Source organism: Ornithodoros turicata, chromosome 2 (genome assembly GCF_037126465.1).
Source record: "Ornithodoros turicata isolate Travis chromosome 2, ASM3712646v1, whole genome shotgun sequence".
NCBI classification, from domain to species: Eukaryota; Metazoa; Arthropoda; class Arachnida; order Ixodida; family Argasidae; genus Ornithodoros; species Ornithodoros turicata.
This window is the reverse complement of record NC_088202.1, coordinates 19,216,585-19,243,245: the sequence shown is the minus strand read 5'-3', so window position 1 is coordinate 19,243,245 and position 26,661 is coordinate 19,216,585. Positions and strand designations below refer to the sequence as shown.

Genomic DNA, 26,661 nt, shown 5'->3' with positions numbered 1-26,661 from the left:
AGAAGGCGGATTTGACTAAATATATTGTTTATTGCTGTGCATGAACATGGACAACGGATCACATCATTCTACAAACACTAATGAGTCTAAGATAATAACATGTTAATGGTAATTACATAGTACCTTCAAGGACATTAAAGTTCATCTCTCATACAGCATAGCAGTATCCTAGGATCTTATTATGGGAGTTTGTAGGTTGACAAGTGCACTGCACACACGCATTACTTTCGACATCTCTGGTATGAGAGAAAGTGGCACACGGTTATTAAGAATATTGAACTGCTTGAGCCTCTGAATTGCCCTCTCGACGTGGATCCTTACTTGAGCAATAGCAAATGTAGCTGTCATGTCTCCAACTGATAACTGCCCTCCCCCAAGATTAAAAGGTGGCATGACGAGCACAGCACCTTGGTCAGACACACTTGTCCTTATAGAGGGGAACCCCTTGTCGCTTAATACAACATCATTAGGCTTGAGAAGTGTCAAGAAACCAGAGTGACGTGTAATTTCAGAGTCTGAACACCTCCCACCATATGCAGGTGAAATAAATGCCACCATTCCATCTGGGGTTATGGCTACGAGCCACTTGAGCGTATACGTTCCTTTGTAGTGCGAGTACAGCTCGTGCTGCTGCTCTGGCTGTGAAGGTGCTTCTGTCCTGACCTCGGTACAATCTATGACAAAGGTACAGTCAGGATACTGGCGCTTGAAACATTCAGGCATTGCTTCTCGTATGCAATGGCGTGGAGGTACAAACACCCAATCCTGTAGCTTAACAGAAAGATAGTCAAGTGTTACATGAAACACGCGGCTTGCAGTCGATCTTGAGATCCCGAATAATGTTGCAAAGGCTCTGAGGCTTACTCCTAACTTAAGCTTCATCAAGAACAGCACAAGTCTGTCCTCACGAGTGACGTCAGATGACCGGTACCGTTGCTCTGGAAGAAGATTGAGGAGAACTGTGAACACGGCCAGGGTCACATTACACAGGTCTTGGAGAGCTTGCTCAGACTTCTGCAGAGTAGCGAAACCTTGAAATCCACATTGTCTCCTCCATGATTGCTCAGTACAAGAGAAAGATCATATATTGTAGTAAAGGCACAGAAGGCCATTACAAGCTGTATTTTGAGACAATTATCTTTTGATTTATCTGCACGTACTTGTTCAACTTGTTCAACGTGGTCGAAGTGGTTGACCTGGCACATGGCATTCACCCCGTCAGTTACGGACAACATCATCTTAAGTGAGCCAGCATGGGACGAGCTTTCAGTTTCTGTACCCTAGAAGAAATATTTGAACAAAATTTCTATATGCCTCACTCAAATAATTTGCACAGCACATGTACGATTTTTGTTATCACTACAGTGGGCTAAGATGGATATGAAGGCACTCACCACATCTCTGTATGTCGGTAGCCTTGGGGCAGCTGAAGCAATATCTGCTAGTATGTCGAGCTGTTCGTCCTCGCTCCGTTCTTGGTCATGCTCATCGGGCAGGGCAGAGGGCTCCGGTGTGTCTGTTGTTAACATGCCTTGACAGGTTTTTTGCAGACTGTGCACCGCATTGTGTTTCCGTTGCATCCACCTGAAATTTTACAGCACTGCTGCTTAAACTTGCTTTTGTGGTCGTTTTGTTTGTGTCATGTTAAGCGAACAGCCAAGCTCTTGCAGTTGTCTCGTCTATCAATGATTTTTTATTGGGCAGCGTCGCTAAAGACGGGAGCTCCATTGTGAAAAACGACGCGAAGAGAGACGAGGACGGACCTCGTCTCTCTTCACTTCTTCTTCACTTCTCTTCTTTTTCACCATGCATTTCAACGAACACGCTCTGCACCGTCTCGGGAGCTCCATTGAGAGCTCGGGCAAACTTGCATACAGGCTGCTGCTTTGATGATTTTTGTGTAATCTCTAACGTTACTACGTGCTAATCGCTCACGTTACCTTTTGTGTCTTCCCGCATCGGGGGCTTTCTTCCGGTACACTGGCGGGAAAATCGTTGGCACATAGGAAGGATGGCCCTCGATATTACTGACGCAGTTGTCAACGAAGTGCGCGCTGCAGATTCTCGTCTTCTTCGTCGGTTGCCAAGGCGAACCGTCCGGACTGGAAGGCACACGATGCAAAACAATTTAGTATAAAATAAGTAACCCCTGAATCGTAAGCTTACTCCTTGCGACGAACTGCCGTTATCCAGGCTTCTCTCCGCGCCGTCTCGTACCATTTGCCGGGAAACGAATGGAACGTTATCGGCGTGTCCACGCGCTTCGCGCTGTCAACATTGTTGTGACAGTTAACAACACAACAGTAAACGGTTCCGGGCTTTCGTCTCTTCGGCGCCAGGTTTTCGTCTTCGCAGTCCATGACGCAACAGATCGAAAAGGTCCTTGAAGTTCAAAGCTCAAACACCACGCAACCCTCTCTACTCTGCTGTCCAAGCGCCTCCTCACACGGGCACGACGTTTTAGCCCCCGCCGCCAGGGGAGAAATTGGCGCTGATGCGCCTCTCCCAAACTCCAGCCGATCGCCCCTATGCCGTCGCCGCTTACGAGATGGCCGAAAAACAAGAGTTCTTGGTAGGCGAACCGACATTTTTCAGGTTTTAGCGATAGTCCCGCAGCTCTGATGGCCTCGAGAACTTGTTTCAGCCGTTCTTCGTGTTCCCCGAATGTTATTGCGAAGACGACGACGTCGTCGAGGTACACGAGGCAGGTTTGCCATTTTAACCCAGCCAGTACGATGTCCATGACTCGCTGAAACGTAGCTGGAGCTGTGCAGAGGCCGAACGGCATAACCTTGAATTCGTAAAGCCCATCCGGAGTAACGAAGGCCGTTTTTTCACGATCGCGTTCGTCGACTTCCACTTGCCAGTACCCCGTCCTGAGGTCCATGGAGGAGAAGAACTTCGCATTTTGGAGACGATCGAGTGCGTCGTCGATGCGTGGTAACGGGTAAACGTCCTTCTTCGTGACCTCGTTGAGTTTTCGGTAGTCGACGTAGAACCTGGCTGTTACATCCTTTTTCTTCACGAGTACTACCTGCGACGCCTACGGACTGGTCGACGGCTGGATAATGTCGTTGTCCAGCATTTCTTCTACTTGTGCTCGGACGGCTTCTCGCTCTTTAGGTGACACCCGATACGGCATACGATGAATCGGCCGGATGTCTTCGTCGACTACGATGTGATGCTTTCCTACCGTCGTCGGTCGCACTTTGGACGAAGTAGCGAAACAGTCACTGAAAGCCTGTAGTACTTGCAGAAGGGTGGGCTTCTGCGCCGCCAGTTAGTTGAGTGTTTACGTCGAACGGGCGGTCGTGGTGTTCTGGGGCGCAGTCGGTACGTGCACTGTCCAGGAGACAAATACTTGTGATGAGATAATAGTCCGCAAGGACAGCTATTTTTGTGCCACTTGTGAGATGCTGCTGTTCCTGGCTAAAGTTCGTAATCAGTAGCTACATTTTTCCGTCTCTGACAGGCACAATTCCTCTTGCTATCCCGATGCCGCGTTGTAGGAGGAGATGAATGTTTCCTTCCAACAGAGAGCCATTCGGGGCTGTGTCACTCACAGCAGCAATAATACGTGATGACAAGGGAGCAAGGTTGACCCGCTGACTTGCTATAGCTGCCACATGCGTATTTGTGCGCTACTCCGGGCTTATACGTGTCAGCCACGCATTATCGTCGTCTTCCCCTTCTGGCGTCTCTAAGGAAATTACTCCGTTGGTGAAGTCGATGAACGCTTCATTTTCTAGTAGAAAGTCCATTCCGAGGATGACGTCACGTGGGCAGTTCGGCAGGACGGCGAAGCTGACGACGTACTGGATGTCACGCACTTGTATGACTGCTGTGCATCGGCCAGTCGGTGTTACGACGTGTCCACCAGCAGTCCTGATGTCAGGCTCATCCCACTTCGTTTGCACGTTGCGAAGCTTCTTAGGCAACGTAGCATTTATAACAGAGTCGTCGTCGCCGGTATCGATTAACGCAGTCGTCTCATGGCCGTCGATGAGTATTTGCAGGTTATTGGTAATTTTTCAAGCGTCGCGGCGGTGCTGCGTTGCTGTTCGTCGAGTTGGAGGAATTGTAACTTTTCGTCGGTCCGCAGCTTCACCTCCCGGAGCTGCAGTCTTCACTTTTCCCAGTTAGGGCTGCGCCACACAGGTCGTCTTGCCGGTGCCGGTGAACGTGCTCTTCCTGGAGACCTGCTGCGGTGGGAGACGCTCGTGGACAGGTCGCGTCGTGAGCCAGCAGAAGCATTCTGCTGCCGTAGATAGTCTTCAATTGCGGCGGGGCGACTACCGCGCTGAGGGCGGGGGGCGTCGGGTGAAAATTTGGGTAGAGCCAGTCGCCAGTACGGGCAACGGCGGTCGGCGTGATTGGCTTCGCCACAGTGGTAGCAAAGCGGCCTGAAGTCTGACGTTCGCCATACGTCTGTCTTGCGAGTTCCTTGCGCGCGTGGCGGGTAGCTGAGTGGTGCAGGTTGGGCGGGTCGCGAATGCGCCCAGCTGTTGCCGTACCGCGCTGCCGCTGGTGGCTGTCGTAGTGCGGCGGCGTAGGTTGGCGGGCTTCGGTACCTCGGCGACGGGTGACGGCGCTTGGAGTGCCTGCTGCACCTACTCCTTGATCATCGCCCCGATGGAGGCCAAAGGAGATCCGGTTTCTTCTGGGCGGAGGAGAGCTCGTACTTCTACCAGGACCACCTCTCGGATCAATTGCCTGAGAGATTGCTTTATTGCAATTGCTTTATTATTACGCGGACTCACTGTTGGCGTTATCACGGAAATATTGGCGGAATATGGGCTAAATGGGCTTGCCAACAAAGGCGCCCATATTGGTCCAATATGAGTGGGCCTTTAGCCGGCAGTGAGAGCATGCACTTCACGCACATCTGTCTTATCTTACAGCTGTTGTTATCGTCGAGTACGGGCTGTCCTGGTCTTCTTCATAGACAAAACAACTGCTTGCAACAAAACTTTTCTGATTGCGCCGCTGATATCAACCAGTTCAAGGCATGTGGAACTGTTTCATGCAATGCCATCTACGACCATTTAAAACGCCAACCTGAGTGCTACAGTTTCAGTGGGCTTTTAGGAGACAGAGAGAGCATGCAGTTCACGCACTTCTGTCTTATCTTACAGCTGTTGTTATCGTCGAGTACGGAGTGCCCTGGTCTTCTTCATAGACAAAACAACTGCTTGCAACTAAACTTTTCTGATTGCGCCGCTGATATCAACCAGTTCAAGACATGTGGAACTGCTTCGTGCAACGCCATCTACGACCATTTAAAACGCAACCTCAGTGCTACAGTTTCAGAGGGCCTTTAGGCGGCAGTGAGAGCATGCAGTTCACGCACTTCTGTCTTATCTTACAGGTAAATGTTCACACTCAGTCAAAATGTTATACATCGGATGATCGATTTTTAGTACTGCTGCCTGGCCCACCTGTGATTGTATCCTGTCTGCTCGAGTGTCGTTATAATTTTTCCATTCTGTTACTGTTGGCTGGGGATGTCGAGGAAAACCCTGGCCCTAAGGGGAGCGGGAAGAATGATCCTCGAGCTGATGAGGCTGGTCTAGATGATAATGTACACGACCTATTGAAGGAGTTATTGGATGGCCAGAAGCGCTGGCCTTCGTCTATTAACGATCTGAAAGTAAACCAAGCCTCTATTCACACAAAACTAGTCAATTTTGACAACAGACTAAGGGAACTGGAGAATTTCGCTTCAAACTCCAGCAGCCTTGTTAACGAGATTAAGAAGTACCACGATAACATGAGCGATACTCACAAAAATATTGGTAGCTTAGAATTAGCTGTAGACGATTTGGAGAACAGACAAAGGCGAAACAATCCACAGAACCGTTAACCGCCCATCAACATCCAGCAAACGTCGGGTTGTGGATGTTGGGTACGTCTCACGAACGTACACATTCGCTCCCGGTTACGTTTCAACTACGCCCGTACTACCGTGCTGATCAAGAGAAAATTATGCGAAATGGACGTCGTAGGACCGCTGATGCGGATCTTCGAGGGACCTGTGGAGGATCTCTATTCTGACCCTATAGGTATCGCGCGGCTCTGGAAATATTGTAATTTTAATCATGAGATAAACAGAAGGACGCAAGTGTGCTCCCAAAATACTTTATTTCTATGTGGACTTTATTTACATGTGCATTCGTACATGCCTGCCGGCACATAAGCAGTACAAATAATGAAAGCACGTGACAAGGTGCCATATCCAGATCATTCCAGTTCATACAGATCGTGATCACCATATCACCACGTTATGAAGACAAGAAGAAAAAAAAACATCCATGTTACTCGCCGTATAATTAGTTGGCATCTTGCATGAAACCGACGCAACTGTATCCTCACACTCCTTCACGTCTTATGAATGGCTACCGGTGTCTTGATATTGTTCCTTTCTGTGTCTTCCGGCCTCTGGAACTCACTGGGCAAGTTCTTCCACCGAGGCACACTGATAAAAACAACAGAAATAATCAGGCATCATCGGTCTCTGCCTATGGCGCATACGCATACCAGTGTTTGGCCGTACTTCTCGTTTACCTAACATTCTTACCTATAACGCATAAGACAGTAAATAATTCCAAGACTGCTCATAGAGAAAACACCCCATACTCTCTGGAAGACGCTGAGACGCACGTAGCAATGAATGACCGATGCTAAGCGGTATAGCCCGTTATTCCTGAAAGATCATCAAGAACACAGTGAGTGAACAACAAAATAAAAGTAGCACGCAATGCTAATATGCCTATGTTACAAGCTCAGCTAGGATCGATTGCATTTGGGATCGATTGCCGGTGGGCTAAAGCGACTTGAAGAACAAATGAGTCTTAAACGCGAGCGTTAGGAAACAAAGGCACCACGGCCGTTTACCTGCATTTGGGTCATAGATAGTGGCCCCCGATGGAGAATCCGTTACCTACAAGGCATATGCACCTAACTCTTCAAAAAATTAGAGTTGTACTGGTGCTGTTCGCGTTGAAAATTACCGTATTGCTCCGAGGCATTGCAGACGCCGCCATGTTTCTCCAGCGTCTCCAGCGGCGTTTAAAATCATTCGCACAACGGGCTATGGCATCACATGACTCTCTCTTCTGCGTGTTGCGGAAAAAACAAGCCTTCTGCGCAGATTTCTCCTTTGGCGGCGACGCAGTCAGACGACAGACAGGGAGAGAAGAACGAGCTGGGGTGTGAAGAGCGAAAAGGAGTGCTCAAACGGCTTTTTGTGGACACACTGCGGATGGGGTGCGCACGGTGTCCACATGTTAATATACGTGGGACGTCTGCTGATGTATACTCATTGGAGCATCCCATCTAACGCGTCCTGGAGGCGTTCAATCGATGTTCACTTTAGGCTGCGGATGCTCGGACCCTTGTCGGCTGTCCAGGGGCGGTTACTGGTTCTGTGTGAATCTGCTGGTTTTTGGTATGGCAGAGGCTGACGACGAATCGACAACTTCAAGATCAACTTCAATCGACTCTTCAAGTGTTAACCAGTTGTTCAAGGACAAACTCGATCTAAATGTCAGCACCATTGGGCGTTGCCACAGACTAGGCAGGAAAAGAGCCGGTAATACACGACCTGTTATTCTTAAGTTAGGGGACTACCGTGAGAAAATTGAGGGTGGTTCCATAAGTTTCCGGCCTGACCAACTTGTAATAGTCATAGAGACGAAACAAGTGTATCACTTTTCGACATAGTCACACTTAAAGGTCAGATATGCCGATTTTGAAGTGCCGCATAACTGAGCGATACTCGCGCTGTGTGTTCGTTAGCGAATACTGAGCATGTGTGCGAACTGTCTTGGTCCAACTGTTCGTAGTTTTTAGGAAACATTTTTTTAGTTCTCAAGCCCGCCCGTCAGACCGTCTGCAAACCCTGCGCACTGGCGCACCGACGTCACTGCTGTCGGTTTATCTGTCTTTGGCTTGGCCGCTTGGCTTCTTTCGTTTCGTCCTCTGTGCATCGTACATAAGCGAACGCATCGGATATTCTGTTGACCAGACCACAGAATAACGGCGCGCTTTATTCTTTATTCTGTGGACCAGACCACAGGATAGGCGCCCGTTTTATTCTGTGGACCAGTCCATGCGGCATCTGCCTCAAGTGTGGAAAAATGCCATGCATTACTTAAACCTAACCATACCTAACCTAATTCTAGAACGTAAGAAAGGCATTGTGGCCCTAACCTAACCTAATTTCTAGAAAAAAATTCAGCAATTTTTCTTTTTCTGTGCTAGCTGTCGAAGCTGTAGACCATGTGGCGTCCGCCTCAAGTGTGGAGAAATGCCAAGCCATACTGCATCTGATCTAGCCTAACCATACCTAACCTGACCCAACCTTACCTAACCTAATTCTATGTAGAACGTAAGAAAGGCGTTGTGGCCCTAACCTAACCTTATTCGTAGCAAAAATTCAGCGCTTTTCTTTTGTTTCTGCGCGCTAGACCAAACATGCCCACATGATATTGTCCACATTCACTGTATAGCTAAAAAAAAAAAGACTCAAATGTTGCGCCTGAGATAAAAGGGTACACGGAGCGAAGGAAAAAAAAAAAGTGAGTCCACCGGGAATCGAACCCACACTCTCTGATTACCAGCCGGGGATGCTAACCACTATGCCACGACGCATCATTATTGCGCATTTTGCCACCACTAATCTTATGGTCTGGTCAACAGAATAAAGCGCGCCGTTATTCTGTGGTCTGCTCAACAGAATATCCACTGCGATCCACTCGAACAGCTGCTATGTTATTGCTAAGCCGGAAACAAAGCATATGAATATTTTTTGGCACGGCGTCGCTTGGAATTAAGCCATTAAGCATGAATGGAAAGCTGCACATTATGCATGATGTAAAACCCCAAGACTAGGGAACACGAAGGGACAGTCACAAACATGTCCCTTTGTGTTCCCTAGTCTCGGGGTTTTACATCATGCATCATCTTCACCAGCTCGCTTGCTTCCTAGCCATTTTTTCTGCACATTATGTTCACTCTACCTTTATCCTGTGCTATGTAATCTTGTTCAAGTTCTGTCAAACGAGCCTGTAATGCTATAAAAAAATTCAGTACACTCTTTATGTGGGTTGAATGGTAGCGCATGAATGCAGGAAGGAAAGTGTCATGTTATGGCAAGTGTTTGTGTATTGTACATTTAACTAATAATTTTTTGGTTAGCTTTCGCCGGCGTATCATGTCAAGCCATGTTATATTAATTTGGAACATGTTCTTCTTAGTAGCCAGAGCAGCTGACACACAGTGAGAACATAGCCCGTCTGTGTTTGTCTTTTTCACCGCAGCCTTCGGGTATCCTCCCTGATGGCTACACATGTCTGGGATAGGTTTCAGAACCGGTAGTTCCGGCCATGTGTGAATTGCTTTTCAGAGGATCATCACGCTGGCAGATGAAACATGTGGTTTAAATTATTTGCAGGACAGGAATTGCGTAGATTCACCCAAATACTACTACTACGACGTAAGAGTGGTTTCAAATCTAGCTTTTTTGTGTTCCTGACATTATCGCACAAGATGTAGTATCCACTATGATCCTTTATATGGGGGGTATGTACAGTGCAATCAACAGATGCTATTTACAAATCTGTGTTTCCTACTGTGTTGAAATGGGGTAGTTTCTATCTAAGAGCCATAGTGAAACAGAGGCAGCCAAGGACAGACTTTTGATGCCCTCGAGAAACATGGTAACACATTGCAGGGACTCTGGATGCTGCCTAAATTTCCAGAACACAGAGCTCAAGGCAGCGGTTAAACAACAAGTGGTTAGAGAAATCCAAGACAGTTGCATGTGTAAGCAGTCCGCTGTAGGATTTGCTTCTGTCCGAGATACGTTATCTCAAAGGAGACGCACGGGCACACTCAGAAGTATACTAGGGCTGCCTGTGAAATAGAATGAGGAGAGGGGGAGATATATAACCCTTTTTTCTTGTCTGTTATTCTATTGGTTAAGTTATCATTTGCGTAGCAGCATATATGTGTATATTCCAGAGTCTGCTAATAAATATATCAGTTGAGAGCTAGCAGGCGCATTGTAGATGTCTCATCCTGTCCTTGGCTGCTTGTGTTTCACTATGGCCATGCTTGCTATTGCAAAAACAGAAAAAAAAAGAAAAGTCCATAGAAAAACACGAAAAGAGCGACCTAAAAAGCTGCCTGTTGTAGTGCTCACATGATGTCTCTAACTGTACAGGTAAGAGGCAATTGAGAATGCTGCAGACAGGGTTGCAACTTACATATTGCTGATCATGTCCTACATGATAAATATTAAATACAAAGTGATTTGTACAATAATTCCTGAGCACGGAATTAATTCCGAGGCTGGCCAGTGATGTCACCCAGGACGACAAGTCACATAATTGCCTCTAACACTTTTACACCCCATGGGCTGAATTGTGAATTGAAACAACACTCTACAGAAGGATAAGGTGCACCTGATTTCTAGAATCTATGCTATGCCCTAACTCTTCAGATCCCACATTTCTAAAAACACCATTTCTAAGTGGCAATATGTGCCCTGGTACTCCTTTTGCGTCTGCATAGTGTGCAACCACATGGCTTCTGGAGCTTTCGTGTGCATGCTTTTGTGATACGGTGCTCATTACAAACAATATCCAGATGTTAGACATAAAATGGAGTAGTTTGTGGCGTGCCACACAACGCAGCGTGACATGGGAGTGTGTGGTTCAAAGAAAGCTCCTGGAAAATGTACAGAATCCCACAAAAAGTTTAAAATGTGATTTGTATTTCGTTTTACGTCTCTCGTCGTTATATACCATCGTCGACGGTGTTGCACATTGGTAAATCATACGTAAAACTTGTCCCATAGCAGTATGCGGTTTCTCAAATACATTGCATAATTTTTTCCTGCAAGAATAAAACGCTGTCGACATTTTCTTGCTAAAACGGCTGTCGAAACGTCAGTCTCTACAATGGGCAAGTGCTGTAAAGGGGCTAACGCAGACACGACCTGATACAAATTGTACGTACTCACAAAACACAAACGACGAATTCCAGTCACAACATCGCACAGAGGTTGGTTCGCGAATGAGTTCGCAGCTGCTGCGCTGTTTACTTATCGCGGAACGGTGGAACCTAGCTGTCCGCCATCTTCAAGCACAGATACGTGAACCCGCGAGAAGCCGTAGCTGGAATCCACTGACAAGTAGGAAGGCGCGTACACGTCACAACGCCCGTTCGGGTGCATCTAGGTCATAAAAATGGCTGCGCCCATGTGTGTTTCGGAATGAATTATCTATTTTTTTGACATGGTACTGTACCGAACTGAGCGAATGAAGGTGCATTTTGGGGAGAGCTAGATGTGGGCTTTCAGAATATGACAACAGTTTCGACTATTTGGGATATCGGCATAGCTGACCTTAAACTTCGATGCACTTTTGACACCTTTCAAACAGCATTCTTATACCCTTGAAAAAATAGCCCGAACTTTTGTCCGCAAAATGCTGGAAAACTGCCTCTTGCACCTCACTATCGTTTTGAAATCTCCGTCCTCTGAGATCCCTCTTCAGGAAGTAGTCACTCGGTGCCAAGTCTGGACTGTAGGGTGGGCGGTGTATTTCTTTGAAGCCGGACTCCTTCAGTGCAGCCTTGGCAACAGAAGCCGTGTGGACAGGGGCATTGTCCTGGAGCAACCGGACACCTCGACTCAACCTGCCGCGCCTCTTTTCCTTGATGGTGTCTCGCAGTCGGTGCAGGAGTGAAGCATAGTAAGTCGCATTCACTGTGGTGTTCCTCTTGATGTCCTCTCCATCAAGTCGATGAGGAGGATCCCGTGGCTATCCCAAAATATTGTTGTCATGATCTTCTTTGTGGATTGTGTGACCTTTTCTTGGGGGTGCTTCTCCTGGTTTGCGCCATTCCATCGACTCCTTTTTCGAAGGGGGATCATAGTAGAGCACCATAGTCTCATCCCCTGTGACAGTTGACTTCAATATTCTTCCTCGTTCTATTGACAGAGCTCAAAAAAATCTTTGGCACAGACGACGCGCTGTTGCTTTTGAACTGACGAGAGAAGTCGTGGCATCCATCTCGCACTGACCTTTTTCATGTGAAGGCCCTCGCCGGTGATGCGAAAAACGTTTGTTTTGGAAAGCCCCAGCCTTTCTGAGATTTCCTTCACCTTCAGACGCCTGTCGCTCAGCACTTCCTCCTCAACAAGAGACACATTTTCTTGTGTCACCACTTCCACTGGACGACCATCGAGTGGACCATCTTCAATGGACTCTCGCGCCAGTCGAAACTGCTTAGCCCAGTCTTTTACCGTTGTGTACGACGGAGAGGCTTCCCTGTACACGCTGTCCAGTCGCGTTTTAATTCTTTTAGGTCAAAGTCTCTCTTTTGTCAAGAATTTTATCACAGCGCGGTACTCGATTTTTTCTATTTTAACTGAAGAGTGCACCCTAGCTGTTTGAAATGCCGCTCTCCAACCGACAAAAGCATGGAGAGGGTTGAGGGTGGTGCTCCGGCCCTCCAACAGATGACGCCACGCGTCCTTAATCTCATTTTCAAATTTGCGCGCATTTTCTACCTCGGGCCGGAAGCTTATGGAACCACCCTTGTATACTTCGTAACTCTCGGAAGTTGAAGGGGAGTTCCTTACAAGTGAAGGAAGATTTTTTATGGCGAATCCGAGATATTCGATCAAAGTTGTGGCTTAGCGCTAGTGAAGAGAGAGAACGTGGAGATAACGTCAAACTACGGTTCGATATGCTTTTTGTTAATGGTGACTGTTACAAGTGGAACGATGTACGTAATGAACGTGTTCTTCTAAGCACTAAGCGAAATGCACAACAGCAGAGTAATTGACTTGAGTGTGCCCATCCCTTGTGCCTTGTAAATGTAAACGTCAGAATCAAAGTAAATAAAGCCCTAGAACTACGACATCGTATCTACAGCAACGCACCTGTCATCGTTGCAATCATCGAGACCTGGTTATCGGACTCTATTCTTGATAGTGAATTTGTTCCTAGTAGCCTCTGTGCAATTCGAAACGACAGGTCCTCTCGCGGAGGTGGTGTCGCTTTGTTGATTAAGAACGAGTTCCAGATCACGGTTCTTCCTACCTTAGCGGGTATCGAGTTAGTTTGGTGTGAAGTTCAGCTGTATCGGCAATGCTTTATCGTGGCATGTTTGTACCGTCCTCCTGGCTCAACCACAGACATCTTCCCCGGACTTCTAGACAACAAATATAGAAATCATCTGTCGCATCACAAACTAATTCTAATGGGTGACTTTATCTTACCCTTCGTATGTTGGAACACCTTAATAACACGCGGGAGACATGTTGCCCTCGGTCAATCCTTAATTGACTTCGCCACTAGTCTCGATTTGATCCTGGTTGTTAATAGTCCTACGCGTATCCAACGTGACACATAATCAATCTTAGATTTAATCTTTCTTAGTTCCACTGTTGCTCGTCTTGGTTACAACTGTAACGTTACTGAAGGGCTTTCTGATCACTTAAACGCAAGCGTTCACTTGAATATTGGTGTTCCCATATCCACTTACAGGGTTTCTCAGATTTTCTATTATACGTCGGCCAATGACACCGCTATTATTGAGGAACTATCATTTGCATCGGAAGACTTTGTTCGGCTCAGTGAGTCAGCTGACGTCAATACCTTGTATGAGGCTCTACGAAGTTTGGTATCAACATGTGTTAGTTTGTTTTTGTTCCAACGAAGTTTAAAAAATGTAACGACAATAATCTGTGGATAACGCGTGACATTTTGCACCTCAGGCGTCGATTAAATAGAATAAGACGTTTACGTGCCCGCCACTTATCATCACACTATTCACATGCTTTGTTTAATTCTCTTAAGCAGTCACCTAAAACGAAGGTGCAAGCTACTAAGCATTATTATTACAATGTCTCACTCTCTAATTTTCGGAAGACAAATCCAAGGAAGTTTTGGCGCACAATTCGTCCTAAAGAATCTAATGTGCACTCTTTTATAATCTGTGGAGATATTTCCTCTGATGATTCGATCATTTCCAACCACTTTAACGGTTACTTTTCTTCCGTATCTGGTTCACATGACGAGGGCGGTACAGACTTCGTTCTAGCCGATGAGGTTCCTCCGATAAACAATCTGCATTTCTCTGCTTCTGGCATTTTCAAACAGCTATTGAAACTTGATACTAAGAAGAGTAGTGGTCCCGACACAATCTCAAACGTCTTCTTGGCTAGATATGCATAGTGGATGTCCAAATACTTAGAAATAACATTCAATAAGTCGGATCATTCTCAGCAGGTGCCTGATATATGGAAGAAAGCTATTGTTGTGCCTATTTTTAAATCAGGCAACAAGCAGCTTGTGCAGAATTATCGTCCAATTTCATTAACGTCTACCGCCTGCAAAGTATTTGGACATGTATTATGTAACCATATAACCGATTTTTTGGAGTCCCACTCTTTGTTGTTTGAGTATCAGCACGGTTTTCGGCGTGGGTACTCCACTGTTACGCAGGTTATAGAGTTTCTCCACAGCCTGTCATCTGGCATTAATAGGAACACACAAACAGATGTTGCATTCATTGATTTTAGCAAGGCGTTTGACCTTGTATGCCACAGTAAACTACTCTTAAAATTGCAGTCCTTGCTGAAGAACTCGAAAATTGTATCATGGATTAAGGATTACCTTTCATGTCGATCACAGAGTGTTTCTTATAACCAGTGTACTTCCGCAGATGCCCACGTGATCTTTGGCACAAGATCCCACAAGGGTCTGTGTTGGGACTGCTGCTGTTTTCAGTGTTTGTTAATGATATTGCTACAGATGTTCCAGTGGAGATAAGGCTTTACGAAGATGACTGCGTCATCTATAAAGGCTGACTTCACATAGTGATCAATTATTACTCCAAGAGTCTTTAGATAGAATCACTGCGTGGTGCAACAAGTGGGGCATGCTCATTACCTTCGGAAAATGTACCAAAATGACATTTACACACCGTTATTCTCCGCTCCTTTTTGACTATAAAATTGACCATTCGGTTATAGCATCGGTCGACAGTTACAAATATCTGGGAGTTATCCTTAACCCCAAATTGTCCTGGTCACACATATAGAAATGATGTGTTCCAAAGGGCTAAAGACGGTTGGCTATTTGAGGAGGACATTAAAATTTGCTACACCTGAAATTTGGTTACTTGCATACAAAACGATAATACGCCCGGCCCTGGAATGTGCATGCGAAGTGTGGGACCCATACAGTAAGTCTGATATTGCTGAACTTGACTCGGTCCAGAATAAGGCAGTACGTTTTATATTATCGCGTTACGATCCATGGTTTTCACCAAGTGCAGCACTTCGTGAACTTGACATTACTCCACTAAAGGTTCGACGGCGTGCTCTTCGCATTAGAACATTTCATTCTATTATTAATGGTAAAGTAAAAATTCCTTTTAGTAAATATTTATCATACGCTGGAACATCCGCACTCAGAAGCTCTCTTCAGCTAAATACTGTCCCCATTTGTACCCGTGTTGACGTTTTTAAGTATGGCTCTTTTCCTCGTTGCGTTGAAGACTGGAACGTTCTGGATAGTTCTGTCCGCCAATTCTCCTGTGAATGCTTCTTTGATGCACTCCTGCAATAACCCCTTAAAGGGGTTGCAGTATGTTTAAATAAATAAAAAATAGAAACATGGAGCCTGGTTGCGCTCCCCATATTGGTGCCATATTTGCAGCCCATATTGGACCAATATTGGTAATCCTGGGAGTCAACATCGGTTCAATATTGGACCAATATTGGCGTGCTGCTTGGGCAATGGTTCTCATCCGGGGTTCCGCGGGCCTTGTCCTGAGGTTTCGCGAAGTGCCGAGAGTGGAAGCGCTCTCGATGCCTATACCACTATACGCGAGGGTTTAAAATTCGAGATTTCAATATCAACAATAACAAAACTCAAAGTTATGACTTGAAAGCCTATATCTGCGTGGTCTTAGAATGACCGTTTTTCAAAATAGGGTATCACTGAGCACAGTGTACAGGGGCGGATCTAGGATTTTCCCCGAGGAGGGGGGGGGGGGGGGTCTGCTATGGGCAAGTGCCACGTGGATGCTGGGATTGGTCCATTGAACCCTATGTTCAAGTCTGGAATGGAGGGGGTTCCGGACCCCTGGACCCCACCCCCGCTAGATCCGCCCCTGGCAGTGTATGCCTCCCGTATTTTCGATGTCGGTAGAACAGCTACGCTTAGTACGGCTGATGCGCTGCAGCAACACAAATGAAGCGACGTTGGTTGACTTGGTTAGGTAACTTGGGCCTTTGCCTCGGTTGTCAAAGTTTGCCAAGTCTAGAGACGACACTTTCTCGCGCTTGTACCAGTATCAAACTGTGGCGACTTGGGTTCATGAACGTCTAAATTTTGAACTTGTGTGGATTGTTTGCTGTGTTTTGGGTTACCCCCGTTCAACCTCGTTCAGGCTCCGCATCCGTCCGTGTTGCAGATATCGTCGTTGTCATCGCGATTGCCATACATATCGCTGGACCAAAGTGCCGCTGCAGACCCTCGTTGTAAACGGTAGAGCCAGCAGACATCCTCATGATTGGCTATCTCAGCCGACAATCTAACAGCACCACGTGTGGCGGCTACGGCAAGCAATTCCATCACCACGTGGGGCTCTTGTTAATTTTCTCTTGTGTTAAAAATGCATGGCAAGCACCTGGAAATTCGGAGCTAGTTTGGAGAAACTTTGGAGCTACTCCCTCGCTAACATAAACTTCAGCTTTACAAGAATTAGTTGTAATCCACGATGGGTTAGTAGCGGATAAGTACTCTCAGATAACGCAATCAATGCGACAAAGCTGAAGCCGACATCGTGTTACGAAACAACAAACACTTACATAAATTATAGTTAAAACTTACTTGTAGGGTATCTAGTCCGCCTGGCCCCTTCTAGAAAGCAACTTTCAGAAGTAGGTTACCTGAGGCGGTGCTGGCACGATTACGGGTTCCCTCCCCTAACATAACTTGAGAACCACTGGTTTAGACCATTCAGCGAACAAGTCTAGCTGAAGGTATATATTTCAATGATCGAAATTTGTTCCCTCTTGTGAAATATCGTTAAGGAGCGCTTCAGCATGTGTCGTCTATCAGTGCATGAACCCTTCTACATGGATTTCAAATATGCTATTGCATAACCTATAGCAAAGTCCATCACTGACCTATTGTACTCACTTATTGCGATCTTGCATGGCGTTCATTCTCAGCTTTGATGGCATCTGATCACCTGAACAGTGACTGGCGTTTCCGTGTAGTTGACAGTGCTCTTGTCGACTGCGTTGCACCGACGCCACAATTTCGACGCTCATATTTGTACACAAATTCAAAAAGGATAGGGTTGAAGCTGTACACGACGCGGCAGTTATCTTCACCAGCAAAGTGCCGGCACACTGCTTGTGGTGGATTGTACAGCGTGAAGGGGCGTCGGGAAGGGGGTCGCGTCGAAATTGCCATCGGTGAGCAGCAAGGGCAGGCAGTAACAACGAAACAACCTGACAGCAACATGACTCTGTAACGTGGTACCATGCATCACCAGTTGTGCACTGGATTTTCTCACGCGAGTCCACTGCGAAAACTGTGACCAATGTGACGCGGACGCCGACCATCCACCATCGTGCTTGCAACGAGTCCCCTGCGTTCCCTCACATCGAGATGGGGACTTAGTGTACGCGAAGTTCTACAACAATATTTTAACCGTCAGCCAAACTGTCAGTTGCCAAATGATTTCCCTTATAAAAATGATTGTTGTTTTTCTATTAGCATCATATGTATTATCTACGCATTCTATCGCCCTCTTATTGATATTTATTTTTTATTGCGAATTATCAAAACAAACTCTCAAGACTGTGTATCGACTTTTTATGTATGTTATGTCTATTGTGTGTTGTGCATAGGCTGCATACAGGCAACATATTGGTTTCTTATTTATGTTCTGTCTGTTGTGTGTCGTGCATAGGCTGCCTATAGGCTACAAATTGGTTTCTAGTTTGTGTTCTGTCTGTTGCGTGTTGTGCATCGGCTACATACAGACTACATATTGGTTTCTTATTTATGTTCTGTCTATCATGTGTTGTGCATAGGCAGCCTGTAGGCAGCATATTGCTTTACTCATGCGTTGACTCATGCGTTACTCGTGTGTTGTGCACAGGATGTCGGTTGACAACATATATTAAACGCACAGTTCCCAAAGTTATTTAATAATAGTGAAGGATTAAAGAGGTGCTAATAATAGCTGTCTATCTTTATACTTTATGACATTATTTCAAACGAATATTTGACACAGGCGCATGCTACTATATTACATATATAGATGCGTTTCATACTCTCAAGCAACGAAAAAGAACACATGATGTGTCGCAAAATTTGCTCAAAAATGTAGTGCCTAAACGCTTTGTGTGTTCACAAATGATGATGATTCAGGTTTTTTTGTAGCGCGCTGTGTTCACAACAACAACATATATATATTGTGATGATGAAGTGGGGTTTCTAGGAGTGGAACGCTACCCCATAGCTAGGGGGTCTAATATGAGTGGTGACAATGATGAGTAATGACGATGAGAGATGACGGGAATGATCGAAGTGGCGATGGCGATGCTGAACGTGATCGTGATGGTGGGAATGTCCGAGGGCGCTGCAGGGGTCATAATGAGTCCTTTAGGCCTGTCGCCTCAAAGAAGTCAACCACATGACGTAAGGCCGCCCTGGAGTGGGCCGCGGTGTCCCAAGGACCGAAGATGGTCGACAAGTTGAAGGGACGGCAGCCAAGGGTGGGAAGCTGTGACTGCAGTGTACGCCTCTCGTTGATATAGGTCCGGCAGCGGAGGAGTATGCGCTCAACGTTGGCAAGTACACCGCTGTGTTCACAAATGATCAGGTGACAAGTAAAATGTGTATAAAACTAGGTATTGAAATGAGGTTTTACAGAAAAATAGAATACATGCCACATAATATCTGCTAGCGATTTACGTGCCGATACGATTGAACAACTACTACTACGCAGTGAAATCCGACATTATATCATAAGCAGCGACAGTACAAGTTTGGGTGTTCGGCCGTAATGTTTTGCATTTGCTACCAAATATTTTCTGTTCTACCACTGATATCTTGTGCTTGAAGATTCACTTTCTTATAAAAAAAAAGTGTATTGCATATAAAATGTCTATTGACCTTCGCCAATAGCTGTTACGAACGAATTCGATAAAGTGTTTATAGGCGCTGTGCGAACTTCCTGTAGCAACCATATTGGGAATTGACCCATCAGCTATCGTTGCTTCTCCTGCGCTAGGGCTTTCTTGAAGTTGCTCACTGTACCTTCCAGGGCTTGTGTGGTACATCACTTTGTGCATAGTGGTATGCTTCGTGGCTTTACTTCGAGAGACAATGGTGGTCATGAGCAAAGCCACAGTGGCCGCGACAGTGGTATGAAAGCCTTTGGGTGAGTTCATGGAGAAAACTGCAGCCATATGACCGTCTCTGGCATAAATTAATACATTTTCCTCCAACAAACTTTGTGATTATAGAATTAGGATGCACTGCTGCATTGTTGTCCATATTCATCAGCAAGCTATGTGCATTTGCTGCAACACGGCGGCGTGTTCCAAGGACCTCGGTGTAGACACCGCACCTTTTCACGTTAGGAACGTGGTTCTTTTCTATGCATTTACTCCCGTCGCAGAAGTATGCAGTGCATGCACGGTGCTCACCAAAAACGTGGCTCGGGCTATTCCGGATGTCACTCTTAAGAAGTCTCACACTCTGACTGGACGGAAACTCCACCTGCTGCGATCTGTAATGTATGACCGCTGTTATGCCGTACCTGAGGCGCCTCACTTACTATTCAGTATGCTTCGCGTTGCTGCAGGCACAGGAGACACAGATTTGTCAACGAGAAGCTTCCTGTGGTAATTATAAAGTTCTGTAATATGTGGTTACTGCACTCAGTCTTTTTGATGTACATCGCGGAATACGGAGACGCGGAGATCAGGGCACTGTGCATGCTTGAGTCTCCGTCAGCAATCACACCGTTGTACTTGACGCCATACATTGAAACGCTACAGCGGAAGCCTTTCACAACACCTGCTCTTTCCAAGCTGCAAGAGCTCTCCGACCAGTTGTCCAATTCTTGTAACACACGTGCTTGCTTAGTTGTTCACCAAGATTTTCTTCCCGAAATCAGCTGGTGCAGAACTGGTTCTTGACATAACCTGCTTCGTTCGAAAGCCCACAATGAGACCCTACAGGGGATAATGGACGAACCGCTCCATAAAGGAAACAGTAGCACACAAAATAACTTACCACGCACGAAAGCGAATCGTATTTTGTCTTATACGATCGCTTGTCCAATGTTCCACCCGCAACGACAGGGATAAATGGGGATAATGGGGGATAAATACCCATGTCAACGTCGCCTTACACATTGCCCCGTCATCCACCCTGCCTGTTCAATGCCATTTGCTAGCTAGTCCTGATACTTGGCGAACGTGCCGTTCGCTATGTACGGCATGATTAGAGATGCACAAATAATACCCACTCCCAATGGATAGCGTCCCAGAAACAGCTGCTGTGTTCACGTCCATACGATTTGACACACTCTCTGTTGGGCCCTCAGTATCTACAACGGCCTTCAGCAGCACGCTTTGCTGTGCAACATGATTTCGCTCTGCAATCAATGTCTGCAAGTGTGCAGTTGAACTGACTATGGATTTCCAGTTCTTGAAATATGTTGAACAAGTGCATTCTTCGCCCTTCAACAGCATAGGGTCCATCTCCGGACGTTCCAGCAGACACGTCTTCCGTACTGTCACTTGAGTCAGCTCTCGACGAAATATTGCTTGCTTCGTGTGCATGCAGTGCCACTGTAGAATTATCCCGATGCCTCCTCTTGTAGAAGTTCAGGGCTTGTTCTTTGCATCTCTTCCGTTTTGCGCAGACAGGTTTCCGGCTACGCATTGCAAAAACAAACAAACAAAAAACTGTGACTGTCGAGGCACATCACATCCACGGAAAGAAGGATACAAATACAATGAGCGCCAGCTACGCGTCCTTGGTCCATTTATTATCGCATGACACAGGATAGATTGTGACAATTCTTTCGGTTTTCCCCTTGTGCAGATTTCTGTGGCATGCAGACAGATGCCACCATCGCATACAGCTGAAATCCCAACAGGTCAGCATCGGCTAACCACTGCTCACAAGAATCCGTGCAGCAACACTGTGCTTTGACGTACACAAGATCTTCCGGGACATATCGATTTTCGAAATATTTTCAAGTACTGAATGAGATAAAAAATTCTCATCTTAGGTCTACTTATTTCGTGAACAGCCAACAAAATTGAAGGAGGCACGAAACGCAATTTCTGATGTCTGCGGAAAATTTCCAAAACAAAAAATAAATTTCTGGTACCATTAAGTACCAGAACATATTGAGATATTTTACGTAAATTGAGCAATTCTCTTTTCGAAGTTATGTGGTTTGAAAAACTCATGAGGAATGCCATTAAGGCAGGAGGGTGTTGCACTTCCTTAATATATTTAGCGTTCGAGGTGTTATGATTAGAATTTTCATGAAAGTATGAATCGTCCAAATAGTTGTACTGACATCAAACGCGTTACTCAGACTACACTTCAATTACGCGTACTTTGCAACTGTAACAAACCGCATGTTTAACATGTTCTCATTAATACACTGCCACGCCTGGTTCAATATTACATCCCCGCTGGTAATTCTTACCAGGCACTTTACTAGTCAGTAATGCAAACATAGAGAAACACAGGTGGAAGCACTCATTTCGATCTTTTGGCTGACAAATATAGCCGTAAATGTTCTGTCTGCTACAGTGTAAATTGCATTGTTCATATTGTTGTTGCATTGTCCACTTGGCTACATAGGTCTTGTGAGATAGCAATAGTTTCCAGTGTATTTGTAACGGTGTGCATGTAAGACACATTACACTGAGGCACATTATAGAGCGATGCACTCTTGCAAAACATATGCCGCGTTGTACAACGTAACTGCATAATTGACAAAAAGTTCACAAATTAGACCAATCATCATAACATGAATGGCAACTAACATTATACACGTAAAAAAATTACCGGGAGGCAACACTGACTGAAAGGAAACGTTGGAAACCGTAGAAAACTGTCCAGACGCAACGAGCATGTTTTGATATCAGGACTGGAAGATGTATGTTGCTTCTAATGTACACCTCTGCTTCGATCACTTGCAGTATGAGGGTAGCTTGTTGAGCTGCAGCTATATGTGCGCTCCTGCGAAGTCCACTTCATGCTACCAAGTTGAGAAAGAAGGATCATCTTGTTTGGTAAGCTAATGTTCTATATCATGTTATTTGTCCAAAGGGCCCGTGAGGACTTCATTTCCGACGTCTCCAACGTAACTTGCATTCCTCTTGAGAAAGTACCCATCAAGCACGAAGCCGTCAGCGCTGTCAGATGGGGGACGATTAGAGGAACAATAAAAAAAAAAGGGGGGGGGGGCGAGGTGAGCCGTGACACGATCGGACTGGATACCCCAGTGCTCTTACAGCGCTATGTCGCCTACGCCAAATAACAGTGGGAGGGTATCACCGTTGTCTGTACTTGTACTGACGCTTTCAGACATATGTCGGCACAGTTCCCTTAGAAGTCTGCCCAGGACGCACATTCCGCCAGGGCGTCAGTCGTGAGGTTGCTCACGTCTGTGAGGCCGACAACGGCGAGCCCTTTTCACCATGACCGCCACCACCACCACCAGGGCCCGAATTGATGGATTTAACACGCGTTATGGAATAATGAAAAGTTGAAGAAAGGGCCACACCATTTTAGACCATATTACTAACCCGCAAAAGTTCGTCACGTTTTCTTGCTGCTTCTGCTGCTTCTACACTGCTCTCCGACAGACTAGAGCAAACGACGTTATGTGTACCTTCGCGTTGGCGACTGATTGGGTGCTACAATTCTTCAAACGACGTAACAATGGACAGAGGCATCTGGATGGCGGTACGTCTAGTCGCCCGTATCGGGAAAAAAGTGCGTTTTTGTATTAACGCTGCACCCGTTATGAAGGAGAACTATTGAATAAGAACATGTAAATAGACTTACGAAGCGTAGAAGAACAATATTACACCCGTAACTAAATGGCTGCAGATAGGAGTTCTTACCTTTTTTGAGCCGTTGGAAAATCACTGCTCTAACACAAACACAAGCACAAACACAAGGCAAGCTCTAAAGTGCCTAAGAACGCGAAACGTTGAAATATAGCACTCGTGGAAAAACCAAGAAAACGACAGGAAACACGTATACTCAACACTAACCAACGTCACCACTCCAACAAGGCGCCCCATAGGATGAAGCTTATTCATTTCTGCCCTAGAGTTCAGCGGTTAGAATTTACGAGCTTGCGTGGCGTTCTGGTTAAGATTGCCTTCCACACAGAGACTGGGACGTGATGCGGGTTTGAATCCCGGTACCATCCGTGCTGTCTGAGGTTTTCCCTAGGTCTTTTTGGGTTCTCGGGCAGACTTTCCAGACGAATTTCGGCATAGTTCCTCATATCTGTACGCTACTCATAGACACAGTTTGCGGCGGCAAACATAGTTACCAAAAAGCTTCTGAGCTTCTTCCATATTTTCCGTATCCGTGAACATTCCATTCTTCAATATATTGTTTCTGGTTTCCAGCAGAACGGCAATACGAATCATTTCTTAAATCGATTGCTCGGGAACCAGAAGAAAGATTGAGAAGACTAGACACTTTGAATATTTGCTTCTTGCAGTTCAAAACAGTAACATACGCGACGCTTCTCATTGTAGGCGTGAAATTGGTCGCGCTCGTGCGGGTAGTAGCAAATTCCAAGCTGAAGGCACTCAGGGCTAAAGTGTGGGTATTACTCCGTCTTAGCAAAAACATACACTAGGCACACTAGGATTAGTCCAGACGTCGAGGACAATATGAAATGTTTCGCCCGATAATAAATAGAAAGGGCTCGTTGTGTCTGGTCGGGTAGTGACGGACCACCAAGCGAAGTAAAGCTAAGCGAAGCTAAGCGAAGCAAGCGTACCATCGCAAGCATTCCACATGCCGAACTTTCGCGGATGTTGCCGTCCAGACCTTGATCCACCGACGCAGTTCCTTGCCCTGGAAGAAGCGCCGAATATTCGGCATCAAATTTAGGGCAATGACCTGCGTCCAAGTAGAGGTGTAGTACTACAGCGCGGACCTTTCGTGAATGGTGTAATTCCTCGATGACTGCACAGTACAAATGTACAAATCACGGTTGTGCAGGTTTTGAAAGAGTGCTCGTACCTTGGGCACGTTTAACGCCCAATCATACCATCATGTTGCGTCATTGCCAGTATCATTATTTTTCAGAGGTTCGACCCTCCTCCTTACGGCAGATGCTTCGGAGGAGTATGTTATCCACAGTCAGAGTATCAGAAAGTCACCATGGGAAAGAGTAAGATTGCACGTGAACTTCGAGTCATGACAGTTCTTATGTACTGTGTTGCGAATGTAGCGCAAAAAGAAGAATAATATGCTGTAGACCTTATAGAGCACAGCCGTGACAGGGATTCAAACCGCACATTCCGGGCCTCTTGATCAGCGGTACTCTCGCGTCATTTCTCACTCAAAAATTGGTTGGTCCTTGGCCAAATCTAGCCATCCTTGCTTGATAGCTTTTTGGGAATAGCAAGGCTACACCGTGGCTAACCTTCCCCTTCCTTTTTTTTTCTTTTACTTCCCATTAAACATATCCCCCCCAGCCCTCCAACGCTCTGTCCTTACAGCTCTTTTGACCTTTTTGGACACCATAGAACTTCGATCCTTATTGTGAATTGGCTCATTATTTCATTTCCCACATCACTACCAGAAATGGGGCAGAGTATCACCCAGTATTATAATTTTTCAGAGATTCGACCCTCCTTCATACGGCAATTGCTTCGTAGGAGTATGTTATCCAGAGTCGGAGTAGCACAAAGGCGTCAAGGGAAATAATAAGCTTTCACGCGAACTTCGAGTGCATTGATGTGACTGTCATGACAGTTCATATGGACTATGTTGCCAATGTAGCGCAAAATTTATGGCCGCGCCGGAAGTATTCGAAAAAAGAAAAGAAAAACGTTGGAGAACATGTGCAGACCAGACCGAAAAAGCCAAACAGCATGCCGCCTGCAACGCAGACCGGCACACGTATGCCGGCAAGTGCTGCCACAGTTCCCGGGGCGCACGCACGACCGCCCCAAGCAACCTGCCGCCATATCAGGAGGCAGAAATTCTTGATAATAAAATGCCATCAATCAACGGGAAGGTTAACAACACGAAATAATATTGGCCTCTAATGCTGTAGTCTTTACACGACCTTGAAACGACTTTAGACCTGAACGTACTGCAAGATTAGTCTGGTGTGTAAATGTGATGGCGGCTGGGGCCTTGGAAAATCCAATATTAGTGAGTGTTAGTAGACCGTTGATAACGTGGCTTCCGAGGTATCGTGTCTACCGCACACAATCAACAGATAAGACTCTGAGTCGTGCACGCACCCATAGCTTCTTGGTGACATAATCAACGGTCTATTAACACTCTCCATTAGGGAATTTTAGGAGAACGTAAAAGTTTCACGATAACATTTCCGAAAACATGATAAGCCAATTGCCTCATTGCGTTGGAGTGGCGGCTGATATCACGTCGTTGGTATCTCACAGCGATACGGAGTCGGAACCGGGGTGCGCTTATGGTCATAGCTTGGCATCTCGGGCCCCGAAACTCACGATCACAATCACCCGATAGGATGTGAGTTCAGCCGTGGCTACGAACTCACGTGATAGTCGACAAGGCGTATCGAAGAGATCGATCGTGCCGCATATTAGCGCCGCGTAGCCGCACTCACGTGAGTTCGTAGCGCGGCTGAACTCACGCCTTATCAGATGATTGTGATCGTGAGTTTCGAGGCCCGAAATGCCAAGCAATGCTTACGATTTCCTAAATATACCTCTTCACAAAGCGCTATATCCGCCACATGTCCTCAAACGGCTCAAATGTCACCGTCGGATCCATGTAGTCTTCTGCATCCACATACCTACTGCACGTTTTTTGTTTATGTACTTTGCAGAGCTGAAAAAAACTTTAGATTGCGGGGCAGGCCATGATTATTTATATGTAAGTATTGTATTTTATTGAAATGATTTTCAAAGTTCATAATTGTTCAACAGTTAAATATACCTACAGCACACATATCACACACCATTAGTACACAGCGCGCTTACTCTTGGTGAATCATGATCATTCGATCACTGAAAATCCTGTTGCACCGCTATCATGGGCTACCATAACACTCGGTTCAATGAAACAATCTTCTTTACACAACGGTGGAGATATATATAATATGATATATTTCCTCAAGCGTTCCCCTGGCCGAAATTAAATTACTCAACAGTTAATTGCGAGAAGTAATTTACGGGCCGAGAACTCTAGCGTTGCTTACGATCGTTGTTGCCTTCCTCAGCGGCGTTCCTATGGTGTGCGAGAGGGCAGCTGCACCGGGCGCGTTCGCCAGTGGATGCGCCGTTCTGCAGGTTCGGAAGCTACCTTGCACAAGAAAACGAGATTC

The 26,661-nt window shown here is 46.0% G+C and overlaps 2 protein-coding genes across 4 annotated transcripts in view; one reads left to right on the top strand and one right to left on the bottom strand.

Moving 5' to 3' along the window:
• The window catches only part of LOC135383183 (uncharacterized), a 78,588-nt gene that overhangs the window by 19,363 nt on the left and 32,564 nt on the right, over positions 1-26,661 (top strand). For 2 of the 3 annotated variants that reach the window (XM_064612762.1, XM_064612761.1), the window contains exons 3-5: positions 22,286-22,378; positions 24,426-24,510; positions 26,164-26,210. In XM_064612762.1, coding sequence (XP_064468832.1) covers positions 22,286-22,378; positions 24,426-24,510; positions 26,164-26,210 — 225 coding nt within the window. Of the gene's footprint in view, positions 1-5,089; positions 5,369-22,285; positions 22,379-24,425; positions 24,511-26,163; positions 26,211-26,661 lie in introns of those variants that run through there. The other variant, XM_064612763.1, reaches the window with a different exon arrangement.
• On the bottom strand, positions 17-2,360 carry LOC135386403 (uncharacterized). Its single transcript, XM_064616317.1, has 5 exons — positions 2,167-2,360; positions 1,941-2,102; positions 1,395-1,584; positions 1,161-1,280; positions 17-1,074 (listed from the first exon to the last, which is right to left on the bottom strand). The coding sequence occupies exons 1-5, from the start codon at positions 2,358-2,360 to the stop codon at positions 169-171; spliced, it is 1,572 nt and encodes a 523-aa protein (XP_064472387.1). The 3' UTR covers positions 17-168.